Source organism: Bos indicus x Bos taurus, chromosome X (assembly GCF_003369695.1).
Source record: "Bos indicus x Bos taurus breed Angus x Brahman F1 hybrid chromosome X, Bos_hybrid_MaternalHap_v2.0, whole genome shotgun sequence".
Classification (NCBI taxonomy): Eukaryota; Metazoa; Chordata; class Mammalia; order Artiodactyla; family Bovidae; genus Bos; species Bos indicus x Bos taurus.
In genome coordinates this window covers 141,861,622-141,881,767 of record NC_040105.1, presented here as the reverse complement: position 1 = coordinate 141,881,767, position 20,146 = coordinate 141,861,622, and the positions used below count along the sequence as shown (strand labels likewise).

Here is a 20,146-nt window from a genome sequence, read left to right as displayed (position 1 = left end):
ATTTAGAGATTTTAAAAGGGTAGTAGGACAAGGTCATCACACTCCAAGAAGCCAGCAGGCCTGTTTTGTTGTTGCTGTTGTTTAGTTGCTACATCGTGTCTCACTCTTTTGTAACCCCATGGAGTGTACCCCATGGAGTGTAGCCCTCCAGACCCCTCTGTCCTTGGGATTTCCTAGGCAAGAATACTGGGAAATCTTTCTCCAGGGATCTTCCCAACCCAGGGATTGAACCTGAGTCTCCTGCATTTCAGGCAGATTCTTTACCACTGAGCTACCTTGGGAAGCCCTCAGCGACAGATAATTTATGTAATGGTCACTTTTCTTCTTTGGACCACCTACTCCATTAAGATGGGCTGAAAGTAAGAATCTGCTTTTGTTCTAGAAAATGGATTTTATCTGTAATGTCTTGCTTTTCAGTGACTAACAACTTGAGGTTAGTTGCTGGAGTAAGGTGCGGCCAAAGGAGGTCCCGTCTATCGTTTCAATGGGAAACTTCACAATCACATGGAACTCACTCATAAATAATATTCAATAATTCCTTTTCTTTGTACAGCAGCTCTCTTACAGAATCTTTACATATAAACTCACCCTTTTATTGACTGGGCCTAAGGAATGGAGACAATCTTTGCCTCCACCCCCAAAAGGCATTTTGCTCACTAGGAATGTAACAGAGTAAACAGGGAATCAATGGATCCCTGGCTCAGTGTTTTGTTTCCCTTTAAAAGCTTTTGTTGTGTTTGTTTTTCCTCCTCTGCAGACCAGGAGAAATTCGCTTTCGAGAAAAATGGCTAAGGGACATTATTGAGGCCAAATATGTTTTAATGAATCCAAATATCTTCCAATTCAACAGTATTGGAATCTTCCAGAATATTTTAGGAGATTTCTAATCAGAGCATATTAAAAATATGATACTGTACATCAAACCACAGAATATTTATTGAATAATAAATTTGTGGCATACAATCTAGCTGCATTGTTTTTCTTTGCATTCATTTTCCAGTTGGCAACTTCCACTACATTAGCAGAGTAACCACTAAGTTGTCTTCTATTTTCTAAAAGGTTTTTCCCGTCACTGTCTGTATCGCTCAGAGTCTTTCAGATACAAAAGCTGAGTTTAGGGAGTAGATAAAATTCACCTGTCAGACCAAACTGAGATTGGTCCTTGGCTCTTTGTTCCCCCATTTGAGCCTGAGTCTCCAACCTGAACATACCTCTTTCATGGGCACAACCGGGGAACAGAAAAATGGCAACAGTTCTACAGCTCATAATATAACCAGTCTGAAGGGTTTGCCTACTCACAGTTGTCTTTATTTAATGCAAGTTAAGCCTCATTGTTAAACAATACATTCTGAAATTCTGCAACTGGACATGCTGCCTGCCACAAGACAGCGTCACAACTGTGATGGCACCAGGGTGGCTTGAGGGTTGGCTTGATGAAACAGGGAAGGTTCAATCACCACCCTTACTATTTATGGCCTTCTTCCATTCTCACACCAGATCATTTCTTCCTACCATGTCTGTGAAGCTGTCTTGCCTGGCTGTAATATCTTAAACATCAAAGACAAAATTATGAGTGATTACTTATAGGTATATCAGAATACGTATTTAGGTAGACAAGCACTGGAAAGGAACACAGAATACTAAAGACAATTGATGGGGTAAAACTGTGGGTAATTTTTCTTTCTTCTTCTTCAACTGTTACATTTGTGAAATAAATTGAAAAGGAGGGAAAATCTTATCAGAGCAACAGGTGAGGAGGTGGGAGAACTAGGTAAGTCTCCTTGGAGAACAAAAAAATATATTTCAATTACAACAGCCCTCCCATTTGACTTATGGCTCAAGTGACTAAAACACAGTTTGAAGCAGTAACTCTAATGGGCTGAAAATAAAACACTCTTAGCCATTTTATTCTTCCCTCCTCTTTCCCAAAGAATATGCTACCGAAGCTATTCTTTGGCAGATCTTTCCTGAAAAAATCTTAATGAAAGATATGATAAAATTCTGAAATAAATTAATATATTTTCTTTCACTTACTCAATAAGCATTTATTGAGTATCTACTCTGTGGAGGATACAGGAGAATCCAATGGACATCCATAATATTCACATATCACAAAATTGTTACATTTAGGGGGAAGGATGGGGGTAAGGGTTAGGGAGTTTGGAATTGACACATATATGCTGCTATATTTAATAATGGATAACCAACAAGGACTACTGTACAGCACAGGGAACTCTGCTCAACGTTATGTGGCGGGCTGGATGGGAGGGGAATTTGGGAAAGAATGAATACATGTTTATGTATGGCTGAGCCCCTTTGCTGTCCACCTGAAACTATCATGACATTGTTAATCAGCTATAGTCCAATACAAAATAAGAAGTTTTTAACAACTGTTGCATTTAAACTACCTTGCCTACTGAATGAAAATCAGAGAACAACCCCATTCAGTCTCTAGGAACTAGTAACAAAAACTAATGTTCTTAGAGAACAAAATTTTAAAAAAATGTGGCCCCCTTTTGCACAGTTTGTGGCATCTCAGTTCCCTGACAAGGGACTGCACTTGGGCCTTTAGCAGTGAAAGCACAGAGTCCTCACCACTGGACTATCGGGGAATTCCTGAGAATAAAATTTTTAAATGGGAAATAAAAATTATGTTTTATTACACAGGGAAATGGACAGATTATGACTCACAAATTTGGGACCTAGTTTCAACTTTTGCAAAGAACAGATGTATTAGGCTAGGCAACAATGATGATAGATCACAATCACTTCAAATTCAGGCATCATAAATGTTGCCACGTGCCAACTGGCTGTTTAGTTCATTAATTGTGGGTTAAAGGTAGACATTTTCCTAGAATGTATGTTAAGTAGTAAACTTTTTATCTATACTTTAATAAAGTATATCAAGTATACTTTCACTGTTTTGTTTTAAAACTTAAAAAAAAAACCTTTCAACTATTATAATACTGGAGTGGGTTGCCATTCCCTTCTCCAGAAGATCTTCTTGATCCAGGGATCGAACCCAGGTCTTCTGCATTGCAGGCAGACTCTTTACCATCTGAGTCATCTGGGAAGTTAGCTTATAAGGAGAGAGGGTCTTTTGTAACAGCAGAGTCTGAAATTCCCCATCATTCAGATAATTTATACTTATCTTAGGCACATAATAATGCAGTTCAAAACAACCTTAACAAAAACAGCCAAAACTTCTATTATCCCCTTCCCACTTCCCTCCTATGTCTTAACAACTAAACTTGAACAAAAGGAGGGAAGAAAAAGATCATGATCTCACAGTCCCAGAATTTTTCATTTTTCCCAAAGTCAAAAGTCAATAGTAGCCAAAAAAAGTGATAAAGTGAGAAGTTAACCTGAATGACAGATGTAAAAAAGAAACTGAAAAGTTTAAGCATGTTTAAAATGAAATGAAGTACAGACTTTAAAAATTTTTAATATCACATTATCTTCATCCTTATGACATAATGAAGTTAAAGCAATGATTCATTATATTTTTCCTTATTAAACTCAAGATTATTATTGATTCCTATTCATTTACAATGTTCAAATAATGATCTAAACACAGTTCAGATGGAAATAATGTACTTACATTTACACAATAGACTTCCCAATATTTATATTTGAAAGAGCCATTCTTAAGTAACCTGTTAGGAATTTTAAACTTAATGTTCACATTTTCAATTCAGTAAGTCTATGGGTTAGACTTTGCTGTTTGGTCTGTTGGTTGGTTTGGGGGTGGAGGTAGGGACTAAAATCAAAATACATTATTTCCAGAGCAGACAGCATATTGTAATAAACAAGTCAATCTTCCAATTCTAGATTTGCTTTTTTTCAGCCATGCCTTCTTTCTGTTAACAAAAGTGGCCTCCTGTATCAACACAGAGGAATGATTAACTTCCACAAGTTCATTTGGGGTGGGCATCATGTAGAACTCGTGGCAGCACTGTCCCATAATGTTAAGAGTTCAGTTCCTCATTTCACCAGCACTCTCTCTCAATGCCTCCTCCCCCAACACAGTAGAATTTCACTCATAATTTGGATTTTTAAACCAGAAAGTTGTTTTGGTTAATCCAAAATAACCCAAAGAGCTTGCTAAAGTTATATCAATACGCAGCTTTTTTATAGGACTGAAAGAATTAAATAGAAGGCACAGTAGCACTGTAAAGCTTTATCAGATCATAATCTTTTTGTGTGTGTATATATGGAACCCAAACTTTCTTTTTTGTTGTTAAAAACGTCTGATGAACAATCAGAAAATCCTTATTTGTCCTCTTTCCCTTTAGTTTTTCTGTATACCATCTCCCGAAAACTGGCCAGGATCTTGTTTTCTCTCTTTCGTCTCTCTTCTTGGTTAAAGGATGCAAGGGCTCTCTTCTCATCAGCACTATAGATCTGGTTCTCTTTTCGCAGACGCACAGCTTCCATTCGGCGATGCCTGGAGATAATTGTATTTTTGGCTTAATTTCTCAGTAGTTATTCTCATAGTGCTTCCTCACTAATCCTTTCCTAATACAGAGTGGTCAATTTAAAATGCTGACAAATAGAAACTTTCTCTAATGGGTTAGATTTTCCAAGGATCATTCATTTTATCTGCTGACATGTCCTTTGATTAATTTCTAGTAAGTAAATAATGATCTCTGAGGTTCTGTCAATAGAGTGAGTTATTAATTTCAAATTCTAAGGGCATAAGTCTAGTTCTGATGTTTCCAGTAAGAAAAGCAAACAGGCAAATTATTAAACTTCCTAAGTGGTAATGCAGACTTGATAGTAGGACAGATAAGATTTAAGTTGTCATCTAGCTGGTAGAACTTCAGAGTTCTAATTTATCCTATAATCAAAAGAACTAGGTTTAAATCTACAACTGAATCTTTCGATGTTTTGTGGGTGGATTTAACTTCCTTAGAATCCAGTAGCAGTTCACAGAAAAGAAAGAAGGGATTTTAGCCCAAGGGCCAAATCAGGAAAGCATAGGCTCTGAGGCAGAGGGAAACTCTTAGATCATCTTTAAAAGGTCTGCTTATTTAGAAGGAAAACTTCACGAAAACCTGCTGCTTTTATGTGTATGTACGCAAACCTACACAATCAATTACAGATGAAGCTTGAACTATGCCTAGAAAAACAGAGCAAACTGAGTAAGGTGAAGAGGGGAGACTCATTTCAGGTTAGTGTGAAGGTGGGGGAGTGGCAGGTCAAGGAGTCAAGGAGATGACACTGTATTTAGGTTGCTCAGGGTATAGTGAGTAGAGGAAGTGATCTGGAACAGAAAGTGCTATATGAATAACGCTGTAGTAAACATCCATATACACATCTCCTGGTACATGGGAAAGTCTTTCCTCTTGGGTACACAGGTATGGAATTGCTGGGTCATAAACTATGTGAATGCTCAACTTTCCAAGACAACATCAGACTGTTTTCCAGAATGGTTGTTACCAGTGTATACCACCACTAGCAATACTTAAGAGATCCTATAGACTCACATCCTATCAAATGCTTGCAGTTGTTAGAACTTTGAACTTCTATTGAATGGGTGTAAAACCATATGTCCATAAGTTGATTTCCATTTCCAATGATTATGAACATCTTTTTCAGTTTAGTTCAGTTCAGTTGCTCAGTCATGTCAGACTCTTTGTGACCCCATGGACTGCAGCATGCCAGGCCTCCTATGCATCACCAACTGCCAGAGTCTACCCAAACCCGTGTCCACTGAGTTCGTAATGCCATCCAATCATCTCATCCTCTGTCGTCCCCTTCTCCTCCTGCCCTCAATCTTTCCCAGCATCAGGATCTTCTCAAATGAGTTAGCTCTTTGCATCAGGTGGCCAAAGTATTTGAGTTTCAGCTTCAACATCAGTCCTTCCAATGAACACCCAGGACTGATCTCCTTTAGGATGGACTGGTTGGATCTCCTTGCAGTCCAAGGGACTCTTAACAGTCTTCTCTAACACCATAGTCCAAAAGCATCAATTCTTCTGTGCTCAGCTGTCTTTATAGTTCAACTCTCACATCCATACATAACTACTGGAAAAACCATAGCCCTGACTAGATGGGCCTTTGTTGACAAAATAATGTCTCTGCTTTTCAATATACTGTCTAGGTTGGTCATAACTTTCCTTCCAAGGAGTAAGCATCTTTTAATTTCATGGCTGCAATCACCATCTGCAGTGATTTTGGAGCCCCAAAAAATAAAGTCAGCCGCTGTTTCCCCATCTATTTCCCAGGGAGTGATGAGACCAGATGCCATGATCTTAGTTTTCTGAATGTTGAGCTTTAAGCCAACTTTTTCACTCTCTTCTTTCACTTTCATCAAGAGGTTCTTTAGTTCTTCTTCACTTTCTGCCATAAGGGTGGTGTCATCTGCATCTCTGAGGTTATTGATATTTCTCCTGGCAATCTTGATTCCAGCTTGTGCTTCCTCCAGCCCAGCATTTCTCATGATGTACTCTGCATAGAAGTTAAATAAGCAGGGTGACAATATACAGCCTTGACGTACTCCTTTTCCTATTTGGAACCAGTCTGTTGTTTCATGTCCAGTTCTAACTGTTGCTTCCTGATCTGCATACAGATTTCTCAGGAGGCAGGTCAGGTGGTCTGGTATTCCCATCTCCTTCAGAATTTTCCACAGTTTATTGTGATCCACACAGGCAAAGGCTTTGGCATAGTTAATAAAGCAGAAATAGATGTTTTTCTGGAACTCTCTTGCTTTTTCGATGATCCAGAGGATGTTGGCAATTTGATCTCTGGTTCCTCTGCCTTTTCTAAAACCAGCTTGAACATCTGGAAGTTCTTAGTTCACGTATTGCTGAGCCCTGGCTTGGAGAATTTCGAGCATTTCTTTACTAGTGTGTGAGATGAGTGTAACTGTGTGGTAGTTTGAGCATTCTTTGGCATTGCCTTTCCTTGGGATTGGAATGAAAACTGACCTTTTCCAGTCCTGTGGCCACTGCTGAGTTTTCCAAATTTGCTGGCATATTGAGTGCAGCACGTTCACAGCATCATCTTTTAGGATTTGAAATGGCTCAACTGGAATTCCATCACCTCCACTAGCTTTCTTCGTAGTGATGCTTCCTAAGGCCCACTTGATTCACATTCCAGGATATCTGGCTCTAGGTGAGTGATCAGACCATCGTGATAATCTGGGTTGTGAAGATCTTTTTTGTACAGTTCTTCTGTGTATTCTTGCCACCTGTTCTTAATATCTTCTGCTTCTGTTAGGTCCATACCATTTCTGTCCTTTATGGAGCCCATCTTCGCATGAAATGTTCCCTTGGTATGTCTAATTTTCTGGAAGAGATCTCTAGTCTTTCCCATCCTATTGTTTCCCTCTATTTCTTTGCACTGATCACTGAGGAAGGCTTTCTTATCTCTCCTTGCTATTCTTTGAAACTCTGCATTCAAATGGGTATATCTTTCCTTTTCTCCTTTGCCTTTTGCTTCTCTTCTTTTCATAGCTATTTGTAAGGCCTCCTCAGACAGCCATTTTGCTTTTTTGCATTTCTTTTTCTTGGGGATGGTCTTGATTCCTTTCTCCTGTACAATGTCACAAACCTCTATCCATAGTTCATCAGGCACTCTGTCTATCAGATCTAGTTCCTTAAGTCTATTTCTCACTTCCACTGTATAGTCATAAGGGATTTAATTTAGGTCATACCTGAATGGTCTAGTGGTTTTCCCTACTTTCTTCAATTTAAGTCTGAATTTGGCAATAAGGAGTTCATGATCTGAACAAGATCATGAACATCTTTTTATGTGTAGCCATATATTTTTTTATTCTGACAAATGCCTGTTTGTGTAATTTTCTCACTTTCCTTTTGTTTACAGAAATTCTTTAAATACTCTCTGTACTGACTCTTTATCAGTTGTGTGTATTACAAGATCTTATCCCAGCTTGGAACTTGTCTTTTCACTTATTTTAAGATGTTCTGATGAACAAAAGTTGTTGCTTTTATCTCAGGTAAAGTTATCAATATATTATTGTGTGGTTGGTGCATTTTTTGGTCTTCTTTAAGAAATACTTCCCCACCCCAAGATCTAATAGATATCTGTTCATATTCTATACTAAGAGTAATGAAGTTGTTTTTGACATTTAAGTCCATAATCTACCTGCACTGACTTTTAAATATAGTGATAAAGGGTTCTACTTTCATTTTTCTCCATACAGGTGACCACTTTCTTCCTGCTCCATTTACTGCCTAGTTCCTTCTTTCCCCACTGATTGGAGAAAGCAGCTCTTTCATGTAATGAAGTTCCATACATGAATTAACTCTACCAGGCTCTCTATTTTATTCCACTGAACAGTTCATTTGTTTCCCCACTCTTTGTGAAGTGCTGCAAGCTTCATAATAAACCCTCATATCAGTAGGAAAAATCACCTTCCTGCTCTTCTTCAGAAATGAGATGGCTACTGTTGGCCCTTTAGTCTAACATTTTAATTTTGCAAGAACTGATAACTCTACAGTATTGCCTTCCTATTCATGAACATGGTATCTCTCCATTTATTTAGGTCTTCTTAAATGTCTCAGTGTTTTATAGTTTTTCCTATAAAGATCTTAGACTTCTTTTGTTAAGATTTACTCCTAAGTCCTTCATATTCTCTGATGATACTGTTATAAATGTTTTCCTTTCATTTAATTATATTTTCTAGTTGTTTGTTGCTGGTACACAGAAATGCAATTGATTTTTGTGTATTAACTTTATATCTAACCATTTGTTAAACATTCCTGTTATTTATAATTCATCTGAGGATTTCTTAGGATTTTCTATCACTCACAAAAAGTGACAGTATTATATCCTTTGTTCCAATTTTTGTGCCTCTCATTTCTTTTTCTTGTCTTATTGGTTCTTAGATATAATGTTTTCAAATGTCAGTCCTCAGAATTCCAAGATTCTGAAGATGCTTCAGGGGTCCTGCAAATATTTGCCCACTTTTAAAAGTTTATGAAGTTTTAAAATTCAGCTTGATCTTGGTATTGAAACCCTATTAGTTCACTCTCCTTGTTCTTCCTGGTATTTTGCTTTTTCTTCCCCATTTTATATTCCTTTTCTCACACTGAAACTGACCTCTGTCATATCTTTTTTCACTCTTCATTCTCAGTATCCAGAGGACTAGAGAGTCCATGTTCTCCACAGAGAACTACAGGCAAACTCAGAAACTTTTACTGTCTTATGAAAATGCTTTTTTAACTACCAGAATGCCACATTGCTCATGCGGCACTGATAAGTAACCAAATTTAACTATCTCCTCCAGAAAATAAACTATCTGTATCAAACTATGAATGAGAAAACAACACTGGAAAGACTAATTCTTTGACGCTGGAGATACAACTGAGTTGCATACCTACCTGGAATTTTAGACAACTATATTTATACCAATAAAACCAATAAAAAACCAACATTTATACTCTACTTTTCGTTAGAAATGGGCACTTAATGAACATACCTGCTACCACTCATTACATAACCTGAACATTCAAATGATGCAATTTCTTCACTTGTCAAGCCAATTTCACCTCTTCGTGGGATACGTTTTCCAGCTTTTACATATTCAGCCATAGCTGCACCTTCACCGGGTAACAGAGCATGGCCATAGCTACAAAGTAATATAGAATTAAGAAAGGGTTCATTATAAAAGAAAGCACAAAAATCATTTCTCTCAGAAAACAGTAGGAATAACAGTTACTGGGCAGCATGCTGGGAAGCCTAATGTAAACTACCTTAATTTAATTAGGGAACACTGCACTGTGACCTATATTACTAACCCAGAAATGCAGAGATACTTTGGAAGAATAAAAGGACTGATGTTAGTGAGCATATATTCATGGTTTACAATTATGGATCAATTTTCCCTACAGCTGTTGTCTTTATTGCTTCTGCCTCCAGTGAATTCCTTTTCCCTTTAAATACAAAGCAGAGAAATAATATATCTCAAATTAACATATTTTTAAAACTTATGGCCAATAATAATGCTATACAGTAACAGTTCTCTATTAACTTTCATTCAAGGGGACTTTGAAAACTGCCATCCTGGGACTTCCCTGGTGGTCCAGTAGCTAAGACTCCATGTTCCCAGTGCAGGGGGCCTGGGTTTGATCCCTGGTCAGGGAACTAAACCCCAAATCCCACAACTAAGACCTAGTACACTTGAAGAAAAAAATTTTAAAACAAAAAACAAAAACTACCACCCCTTCATTCAATTCACTAAATTCTTCATATCTATTAAACTCAAAGCTTGTAATATGCAGTAAAAATAATCTCTGTTCTTGTGGAATTTATACATTAATAAGGATATAACACTAATACAATGTAGAATATATATTACAATGCACAAAAGAAAATGCTGTGAGTACTGAAGAATTAAAGAGGGGTAGGAATCACACCTACCTGTAGAGGGAAGGTATTGGGAATCAGCACATGCCCCTCCTTTTGAAAAGGGCTTTGAGAAATGTTAAGGATTTTAACAGGAAGGAATTGGGGTTAACGAAGAAACCAGGACTGGGAAAAGAAGGGAAGCCATGTTGGAGGAAGAAGGTGAAAGTGCACAGAAACTTTGGGTCTAAATAAGGGAGTAGTGAAAGATATACTTGGAAGAGTAAGTTAGGACCATACTTTTGGGAAGGCACTTCAGAGATTATAAACATGCTCCTACTTACTTTAGAGGTTTATCATCTTGAGAGGCAAGTGTTTTGGGAGCCTCTGGGCCAATCAAATCTGAGGGCTCTTCAGGCTCTGCAGGAAAGATATTCAGAAACATATTCACATTTTGACTAATCAGTTAATTCAGTGTTTTATCTGTTCTGAAGTCACTCTATCAGAAGAACCTACTTGATCGATCCTTCCAGGGATTCTCCAGAAACTCTTCTTGGGACTCTTTAGAACTTGAGTCACTGGAATCTTTTCTGCTCTTCTTAGACTTCTTTTTCTTATATTTCTTCCTGCATTGATTATAATTTGATATAAATTGATTTAATATTCCCAGGTTAAAGGGCATCTTACTTTTTCAAGGCAGCGAAAGACTGATTGAAATGATTTGGATGCTCAGCTTATTCAAATGTGTTAGAGAAGAATTTGTATTAAAAAATTTAACTTATTTATTTCACCATAAGCTGGCTCAGACAGTAAAGAATCTGCCTGCAATGCAGGAGACCCAGGTTCGATTCCTGGGTTGGGACGATCCCCTGGAGAAGGGAATGGCAACCCAATCCAGTAGACTTGCCTGGAGAATTCCATGGACAGAGGAGCCTGGTGAGCTACAGTCCATGTGGTCGCAAAGAGTCAGATAAGACTGAGCAAAAAACACTTTCACTTTCAAGGGAACAATAAAACATAGTTCTCATGTTGTACAAAGATAGCAGAAATAAAGCAGTTTAAGAAAACAGCTCTTATCAATTTGAACATCAGTAATTTTCAGTATAATGGATTAAAAAACATCATATATGTTTGAATCCTTGGGCTCATGATGATAAAAACCTCAAAAAACCTCAACTCATTATTTTGAAAACTCATAAAACAAGTAAGCAATTATTCCACCCTTCCTAAACTTCAGGGTAACCAAATAGTTAATGAGGGTAGGCTTCTCATATAGAATTATTTTACCTAATAAATGAAGAATCATTTTGCAATCCCTAATGAAGTAAGGGACCTCAACAAAGACTATTGATACAGGTTAATATGACAAAAAGAGATGCCCAGATATTATCTGCCTCCTGCTGGAAGTACACAGTACTACTTATGAAGTATTCCTACCAAAAACTCAAATCTGAACCTTATGAAGTGTCTAGACCTAACTATCTATCAATCTACAGGAAATATAAAGGACAGAAAGCATGTTAAAAGGATACCGTAAGAATACAACCAGCAAAATCCACACTGTAGGAAACTCTCCAGGGCAAATGATATTGTTTCCTCTACAACTAAACTGCAGGAACAAAAAGGGAAGGGAAAGCTATCTATTTAAAAAGATGGAAAAGACCTACCAACCAATCACAATTCATGTACATTGTTTAGATTCTAATTTGAGGAAACTATTTGAAAAACTGCTGAGACCTGAATGAAGAATTATTATTAAATATTTTATGTGGATTAATAGTACTGTACTTTTTTTTTTTTTTTTAAGAATGCCTATCTTTTAGAGAAACTTGCAGTTTTATGGATGAAATGATATCTGGGACTGGTTTCAAAGTAACAGTGGGGGTGGACAGCAGAGACTGTCAATAAGTTGATAATTGTTCAAGCTGAGTGATAGTTAATAGAAGTCCATTATACTATTTTATACAATTGTACATATTTTTAAAATTTTCCATAATAAAAATTAAAGAAAAAACTGACGATCTGTGTTTCTTCTTCTTTTCCTTTTTCTTGGCTTTCTTTGCTCTCCTTTTTGTATCTTCATCTGCAAATTAAAGCATATTATAATTAAAAAATTTTTAACTCTAAAACCTTAATACTTCTGAGTAGATAAATACCTTATAACTCTTCTATTTGTTGTTACAGAGGATTTAATTCATTCAAACATTTATTCTTAGGAAATGTGCAAGGAATGAGGGACATAGAAATTAAAGTTGCACTAAGCATTTGGTTCTATAGGGTATTATTATTAACTTGATTGCATGAGATAATAGTATTGTGATTAGATAGGAAAATGTCCTTATTGTTTAAAGATGTACACAAAGATATTTAGGGTGGCAGTGTGATATTTTAATTTACCTTGAATATCTCAACAACAAAAAAATCCATATTTGAAGCAAACATGTCAAAATGCTAACAGATGGTACACCTGAGTGACGAGCACTGTATATGGCATTAATGACACTACTCCCTTCACTTTTCTGGATGTTTGAGTGTCTTCATGATGTTTGTGTTTGGGGGGATGATTTCCAGGAGCTCAGTCTAGTGGAGGAGACAGAGGAAAGGGGGTCAGTAGAATCCGAGTGACAGGGAAGTGGGGGGCGGTGTTCTGGGCGCACAGAGGAGTCTCACCATCAGGCTGGTTTGGAGAGGGTGGGTGAGGAATGGTTGACCGTGAACAGGTGACTCTTAAGCTAGTTCTTTCTAAAGTCAGCTTTATTACAAAAGTAATACACGTCCATCCATGCAGTGAGTAGGCCAAGCCACATGCAAGGAGAGACTGGCACTGTAGGCAGCCAGATTCTGTACTACATGGCAGAGTCAGGAGAAAGGACGTGCAATATGTGGAGATGAAAGTCACTCTCAGGCCACACAGGACGCTGCAGGAGAGTGACAGAGTACCTGTGATGAGAAATCCACAGAAATGTGTCCTCAGAGGAGGCACCCTCTGTCAATCACCAGCCATGGGAGGGCACCAAAAGACGGCTTTGTTGTGATGCAGCCCCACAGGAAGTGTCTTCTAGAAATCAACTGCTGGCCTGAAGGGTCCCCTATGTTATGCCTCTGAAAATCACACAAAGCTGACTGCTGAGTGTGAGAATCTCACAAAAGAGATGCTCCACTGGGATGATGCAGCCCCCTATGGCCTGGTTTGGCACCACATGTCTCAAAGACTGACCCCAACTTGGTTCGGTGCCACACGCCTTGTGCAGCTACACACAACCACTCTGGAGTCACACCGCTTAGCTCCGAATCCCAACTGTGTGACCTTGGGTATGAGCAGACTTATAATCTGCTCGGGTCCTCTGTCTCCCCAACTCTAAGATGTGTCTGACAGTGACTGTGTGGATTAAACAGCAATAATGCCTATCAGGCACTTAGCAGGGTGCCCGACACAAAGTCAGTGCATGTTCAAAACTCTGGGTTATTATTATTTTAAAGAACCTTTTTCTAGCAAAAGCTTTGGACTTCCTTGGCGGTCCAGTGGTTAAGAATCTGCCTGCCAATGCAGGGGGAAAAGGTTCAATCCCTGGTCCGGGAAAATCCCACGTGCTAGGGAACACAACTAAGTCCATGCGCCACAACCACTGAGCCTGCACACTCTAGAGCCTGAGCCCCACAACAAGAGAAGCCGCTGCAATGAGAAGCGTGTGCATCGCAATGAACAATAGCCTCCACTTGCCACAACTAGAGAAAGCCCCCATGGAGGAACGAAGATCCAGCACAGCCAAAAATAAATAAAAGTAAAATAAACTTTAAGAAGTAAAACTAGTTTTGAAGCAAGGCGGGCAGAATGATATTGGCTTTCTTACCACTGGAGTCTGTGTCAGAATCAGAGTCGCTGTCACTATCATCAGAATACTTCTTGTGTTTTCTTTTAGATGATTTTTTCTTCCTCCTTTTCTTGGATCTTTCTTTTGAATGACTAGACTTCTTCTTCTTCTTCTTTTCTTCTACATAAAAAACAAATAAAATTACTTCTAAAGAAGTACTTCTTTTTAAATTTTTTTAAAACCTTCTTTTGTACTGGGGTATAGCCAACTGACAACGCTGTGATAGTTTCAGGTGACAGAGAAGGGACTCAGCCATACATATACAAGCATCAGAAGTATTTCTGAGTATCGATTTTATCGTATTTGAAATACTGAAAAGGAAATGATGACAGGCAATTTGAGTAAAAGTAAAGTCTAATGTTCAACTATTTATAAATGTATTTTAAAAAATTTCTCAATAAAAAAGCTCTCAATTAAAAAAATACCTTCTGAAGTAGAAGCTGAACTGGTGCTTTTCTTTGGCTCTTCATCCTCTACTGGTGTATGTTCATCAGAGCTGAATTTAAAGAAAATGGTAATAAGAATCAGAAGAGTGTTAAAGGCAACCTACTGAATGTTGTTGTTCAGTCACTCAGTTGTGTCTGACTCTTTGCAACTGGGGACTGCAGCATGGACTGAATGAGAGACACCATTTGCAAATCATATCCGAGAAGAGATTAATATTAAAAAAAGAAAAACCCAAAACCCCCAAAATAATGTGATTTTACAAATAGGCAGAGGATCTGAATAGACATTTTTTTCAAAGAAGACACACAGATGGCCAATAGGTAATGAAGAGATGTTCAACATCATTAATCATTGGGGAAATGCAAATCAAAACCACAATGAGATATCACTTCACACTTGTTTGGATGAATACTATCAAAAAGACAAAAGATAACAACTGTTGCTGAGGATATGGAAAAGAGGTAACACTTACACTCTGTTAGTGAGAATATAAAATGGTACAGCTATTATAGATTCCAGAATGGAGGTTCTTCAAGAAATTAAAAATTGAACTTCGTATCACCTAACAATCTCATTTCTGGATATGTATCTGACGGAACTGAAATCAATATCTCAAAGAGATATCTGGACTCTCATGCTCACTGCAGCATTACTTACAATAGCCAAAATGTTAAAACAACCAAATATCCATGAATGTATGAATGGATAAAGGAACTATGAGAAACACACACGCATACCCCACAGCAGAATATTATTTATCTTTAAAAAAGAATGAAGCTTGCCATTTTCAACAACATGGACAGCCTGTGAGGGCATTTGCTAAATGAAATGTCAAACAGAGAAAGATAACACATGATCTCACTTATATGTGAAATCTAAAAAATGAAAAACCACCACACCACAGATACAGAGAACAGAGTGATGGCTGCCAGAGCGCAGAAGGTGGGGGCAGGGCATGGGTAAAACACATGGTGGGGATCCAGAAGTACAAACTTCCAGTTATAAAAGAAGTAAGCCATGGGGATGTGATGCACAGCACGGCGACTGCAGTTCATAATGCTGTATTGCATATCTGACAGTTGGTAAGAAAGTAAATCTTAGAAGTTCCCATCACAAGAAAAAACTTTTTATAACTATACATGGTGATGGATGCTAACTAGACTTACTATGGTGATCATTTTGCAATATATACAAATATTGAATCATCATGTTATAACATGCCTGAAACTAATATTGTATGTCAAATATATCTCAAAAAATTATAGGGGGTGGGAAAAAATAACAATTTTTTAAGAAGAAAAAAGAACTTTCAGATAATAATGCTTTATCACCCTGTCGCAAATTACAGGTTTACCTGTCAAGCACCTTGTCTCAACTCTAAAGAAAACACAGAAATAGAGCAAAGGGTAGATGCAACTTCTGAATGGCACCAAAGAGAAAAGCCGCAGTCCATAGGGTCGCAAAGAGTTGGACATGACTGAACAACAACACAGAGGAAAAAAAAAAATAAGGAAAAGGAAAAAGCATTAGGCCTTTAATAATACTGAATACAGGAAACTAAACAGACTCAGTATATTCATTTTTAAAAACTTTTTGTAATGTTAATGTCTGACATTTAATCAGTTACTGGATTGAGAAAAAATAATTCAAAATAATATAAATGTGTTTGTTTCAACACTGAACCCTTTTATGAATAAGAAATTAGCATCCCATGAATTACAATTTAAAGAGAACAATTAGCATGCTAAAATCCACCAGGAGCATGTTTTAATCCTAAGGTATGTTTAATGTTTTTAAAACTCAAGGCACAGAATAGCATAAATCACAAGAAAGAGGGAAAAAAAGAGCTATAGTTAAGGTTCTTCACTTAACAAAAATTTTGACCATAGACTCTGGATTTAAACAAATGTTGCATTTAAAAAAAAATATATATATATTTAAATTTTATTTTTATTAATTGAAGGATAATTGCTTTACAATATTGTGTTGGTTTCTGCCATATAAAAGATGCATTTTTTAATCACTTACTCTGGTTCTGGATTCTTTGGAGAAAGTCCCCACACTTCAGGAGCTCCCAATTCTCCAATCCTCTCTCTCTCACTTAGTCTCCTAGAAGAGATAGGCAGGTAAACTGTTTCCTAAATGTATTATAAGATTCAAAGGGGTCTACTTAAGTCCTGTTTTCCCTCTACATTTTAAACTTTAAACTAATAATAACTTGGTTTAAACTCAAGAACTTCCCTGCCAGTCCAGTGGTTAAGACACTGTGCTACCACTGCAGGTGATACAGATTTGATCCCAGGTTCAGGTACTAAGATCCTGCATGCCACAAGAGGTGGACAAATTTTTTTTTTAAAGTAAACTCAACATTAGGATCTAACTCAATATTAGGATCTAATGTTCTGATGTATCTGATGTTCTACCAAATAGTACAAACTACAGACAGCCCGATAGGCCTGGCCAAGATTCAGCCTGGGAGGCTGTCCAGTGTGTCATTTCCAGTACATGCATCACACAGCTCCCAACTGCTCATTTCATCTTCTGCAATATGTGACAAAAATGGTCTTACATTTGGAAATAACTTCATTTGTTTATGTATCCTTATGAAAGTAAAGAGAATTCTCTACTTCTGACAAGGTCAAACCTTCGTTTTCAAAAAGTCAGGAATTAATGAAGAAAATAAAAATGAAGCATTAGAAGTAGAAAATAAAGGGACCTCTGAAAGTAAAAGAAAAGTTTTGACAAAACTTTACTTAATGAGATATAGTGTTTGTTTTCTGTTTTTCCCCTAATTATTTTTTTCAAAAAGGAGTAAATTCTCTATCCTTGGAAGACAAAATTATTTTATGTTTGTGATTTCTTCTCTTAATTTTTGATATTCCTTATAAACACACAAACAATACACAACAAAAACTAAGGTTTACTTCTTTAAACGTCAGCTGCTGTGACTCCACTTGTTTAAAAAAAGAACCTTACTGAAGAAATAAAATCCTTTTTGATTTTTTAAAACAAATGATTTTTTTCTTCCTTATTCAGGGGAAAAGGTACAATTGTGCAGAGTTAGACTCAGGTTTCCTACTTGAAGTAACACAAAATCTAATAGAGGACATACTTATAGCTAAACTTTGAATACATACATACAGGATGAAGAATGCTTGACAGGCTAAAAAGACCAAACAGTAAAGTTCTTATCCCTCCTGCCACCCAACTTCGTGGATACTTTAAAATTATTTATCCTCTAAATGTACAAATGCAAATTTCATCCAAGGAATTCTGACATCTATTGGTGAGGAATGTCTAGTATGGAAACTGGATGCTTTTTGATGGACACAGCCTGGGGGTAACTTTCTGGAAATTTTAATTTGGAGAAGTCAGTCTCCAATCTATCTTAGGACTGTTTTTACTGTTTCTGTTCCCATGCACAAAATACTAACAGCTAACACTTAAGGGCAATTTATTGTGTTCCAGGCACTAAATCATTACATCTCTAAAAAGCTTTTGTACTAATTTTTCCCTTTTACATGGTGAAGAAATCAAACTAAGAGAGGTTAAGTAACTTGCCCAAGGTCACACAAGTATTAAGTAACAAAGGAGGGCTTCAGACTCAGGCAGTCTGATTCTGGAGCCTGTCCTCTTAATTACTAGACTTTAGTGCTTCCCACTTTTGGAAGAAAAAGATTCAAGCTATCTCCCAATTGTTGAAACCTTAACCTGCCCCTCAATGCCTGCTACACTTTTTAATTTCTTGTACTTTTAAACACATACAGTATGATCAGTACAGTGTCTGACACACAATTTAACACTCAATAAGCATTAGATATTAAGAATTACAAAGCACATAACTGCTATAAATGAAGTGTAACCTTTAAAAATAGTGAATCACTATATTATTGTACACCAGTTACTTAAAAACACTGTATATCTACTATACTTCGATTTTTTTAAGTAAAAAAATTAAAGCTTACAAAACAGTAATTATAATTCTTTTCCTTTCTCCTTATTCATTTTCCTCTCCAATACTCACTGTCATTAAACGAGATCTGATGTCAATCTGACCTCATTTTTCATGGTCAAGATTGAGACCGCTTAAGATCTTTCTCAATGTAGTCCAATCTTATAGTTTAGCAGATCATTTTTTCCTACATTTAGTCAAACATCTTGTTTCAGAGGTTCTCCTCCCCTCCAATTTAAACCTTGTATCTCAACCTTTCCCAAGTCACTACAAAACAACTCCACTCACTTATCCTATTGTCTCAAACCTGTTTGATCATTCAACAAGCAATGGCTGCGCACCTACAAAGTGCTCCGCACTGTAAATTTTGTGATCAATAATCTGGGCTCTTCCAAGGGCTCAGTCTACTGGGGAATGAAAACGTGATCACTAATGACAACGACACAACCAAGTAAATGCTGTAATTCCCGCAGGTCCGAGGCTCTTGACCATGCCCGCAACAAGCCAGGAGGCTGGAAGGGGTAGCGGGAAGGAGACCAAGGCATTAGATGAAGGGGCCGAAGGATGAGCGAAAAACCTAACGATGGAAAGGGATGAATAAGGCGTCATCGTGGGTGGACTGAAGGAAGGGATGAAAACGCGCGCCAAGTCAGGGAGAGAGAGCGAAATGCGAATAGTCGGGTGCGGAATGAACGATAAATCGGACTCTAAAGGCTGGTGGGCTTGCGAAAGAAAGTGCGTTCGTCTCACTCACTTCTGCCGCAAGCTCTCCTCCCTCTCCTTGTCCAGGAGGCTAGGCCACGGCTTGTCGCTCCCGTAGGGGCGTGAGTAGCCGCCATAATAGGCGGACGAGGAGGCAGAAGCGAAAGGGGCGCCGCGCGGTGCGGAGGGCCGCTCTCGAGAGCGTGACCGCGAGCGCGAACGGTAGGACTGGTTTCGGGAGCCTTGGCTGGGGCCACTCAGCTGATGGCTGAGGCCATTCCGGTCCCCGGACCGAGAGCAAGAGCGCGAGCGCGAGCGGCGGCCGCGCGGGGAGCGAGAGGATTTGCTAGGCTTAGGGCTCTTCGAAGAACTGCGACGCTTCCCCCCGGAGCTCGAGGCCTCCCACTCCGGGCTGCGGGAGCCAGACACCGGAGCCATCGCTATTGCTGGGTCCCTGAATCCGTGGGTGAAGGGGGCGCTCGCGCGAGCCCGGAAAAATTCTCCGTTGCCTTGGCTCCCAGGACCGGCAGGCTTATCACCGCCAGAACCCGAGGAAACCTTGGAAACAGTTCCGGGTACGTCGGCAAATTCCTTCCCCAGACCTAGGCGGTCCTACTGACTCAGGGACGGGATGTGTGTACTCTTGTAAGGAAGCCGGTGGGGCAACAAGGTTCCCTCATCCTTCGGGTTCCGAATGAGGCTGCTCAATTCTAAGCTCTACATGAGACTGTACTTTTTTCATCGTTGACTTGAAAGACTTAAAGGGAAGGACGACAGACCACAGGATACGTGTCACTAAACAACTGTATGAACAATAAGTACTGTGTAACTAAGTAAGTAAATAAACAATTGTATGTCT

The 20,146-nt window shown here is 38.3% G+C and overlaps 2 protein-coding genes across 2 annotated transcripts in view; one reads left to right on the top strand and one right to left on the bottom strand.

Annotated features, from left to right (window-relative positions):
• The window catches only part of AKAP14 (A-kinase anchoring protein 14), a 12,470-nt gene extending 11,505 nt beyond the window's left edge, over positions 1-965 (top strand). Inside the window, exon 6 of the mRNA XM_027533569.1 lies at positions 758-965. Within this exon, the coding sequence (XP_027389370.1) occupies positions 758-887 (130 nt within the window). The 3' untranslated portion in view covers positions 888-965. The remainder of the gene's footprint in view (positions 1-757) is intronic.
• Positions 802-20,146, bottom strand: LOC113886907 (NF-kappa-B-activating protein). The gene is made up of 9 exons (XM_027533568.1): positions 19,340-20,146; positions 16,662-16,742; positions 14,612-14,682; positions 14,166-14,306; positions 12,334-12,397; positions 10,831-10,940; positions 10,659-10,734; positions 9,449-9,598; positions 802-4,447 (listed from the first exon to the last, which is right to left on the bottom strand). The coding sequence occupies exons 1-9, from the start codon at positions 19,723-19,725 to the stop codon at positions 4,273-4,275; spliced, it is 1,254 nt and encodes a 417-aa protein (XP_027389369.1). The 5' UTR covers positions 19,726-20,146; the 3' UTR covers positions 802-4,272.

What these genes read in the sequence shown, in the direction of transcription:
- LOC113886907 (XM_027533568.1), bottom strand. Translation starts at nt 19,725, where the DNA reads ATGGCTCCGGTGTCTGGCTCCCGCAGCCCGGAGTGGGAGGCCTCGAGC. An exon ending in TTCTGACACAGACTCCAGTG is followed by an intron (nt 12,398 to 14,165) that starts GTAAGAAAGCCA and finishes TTTAATTTGCAG; the next exon opens with ATGAAGATACAAAAAGGAGA. An exon ending in TATGTAATGAGTGGTAGCAG is followed by an intron (nt 4,448 to 9,448) that starts GTATGTTCATTA and finishes AATTATCTCCAG; the next exon opens with GCATCGCCGAATGGAAGCTG.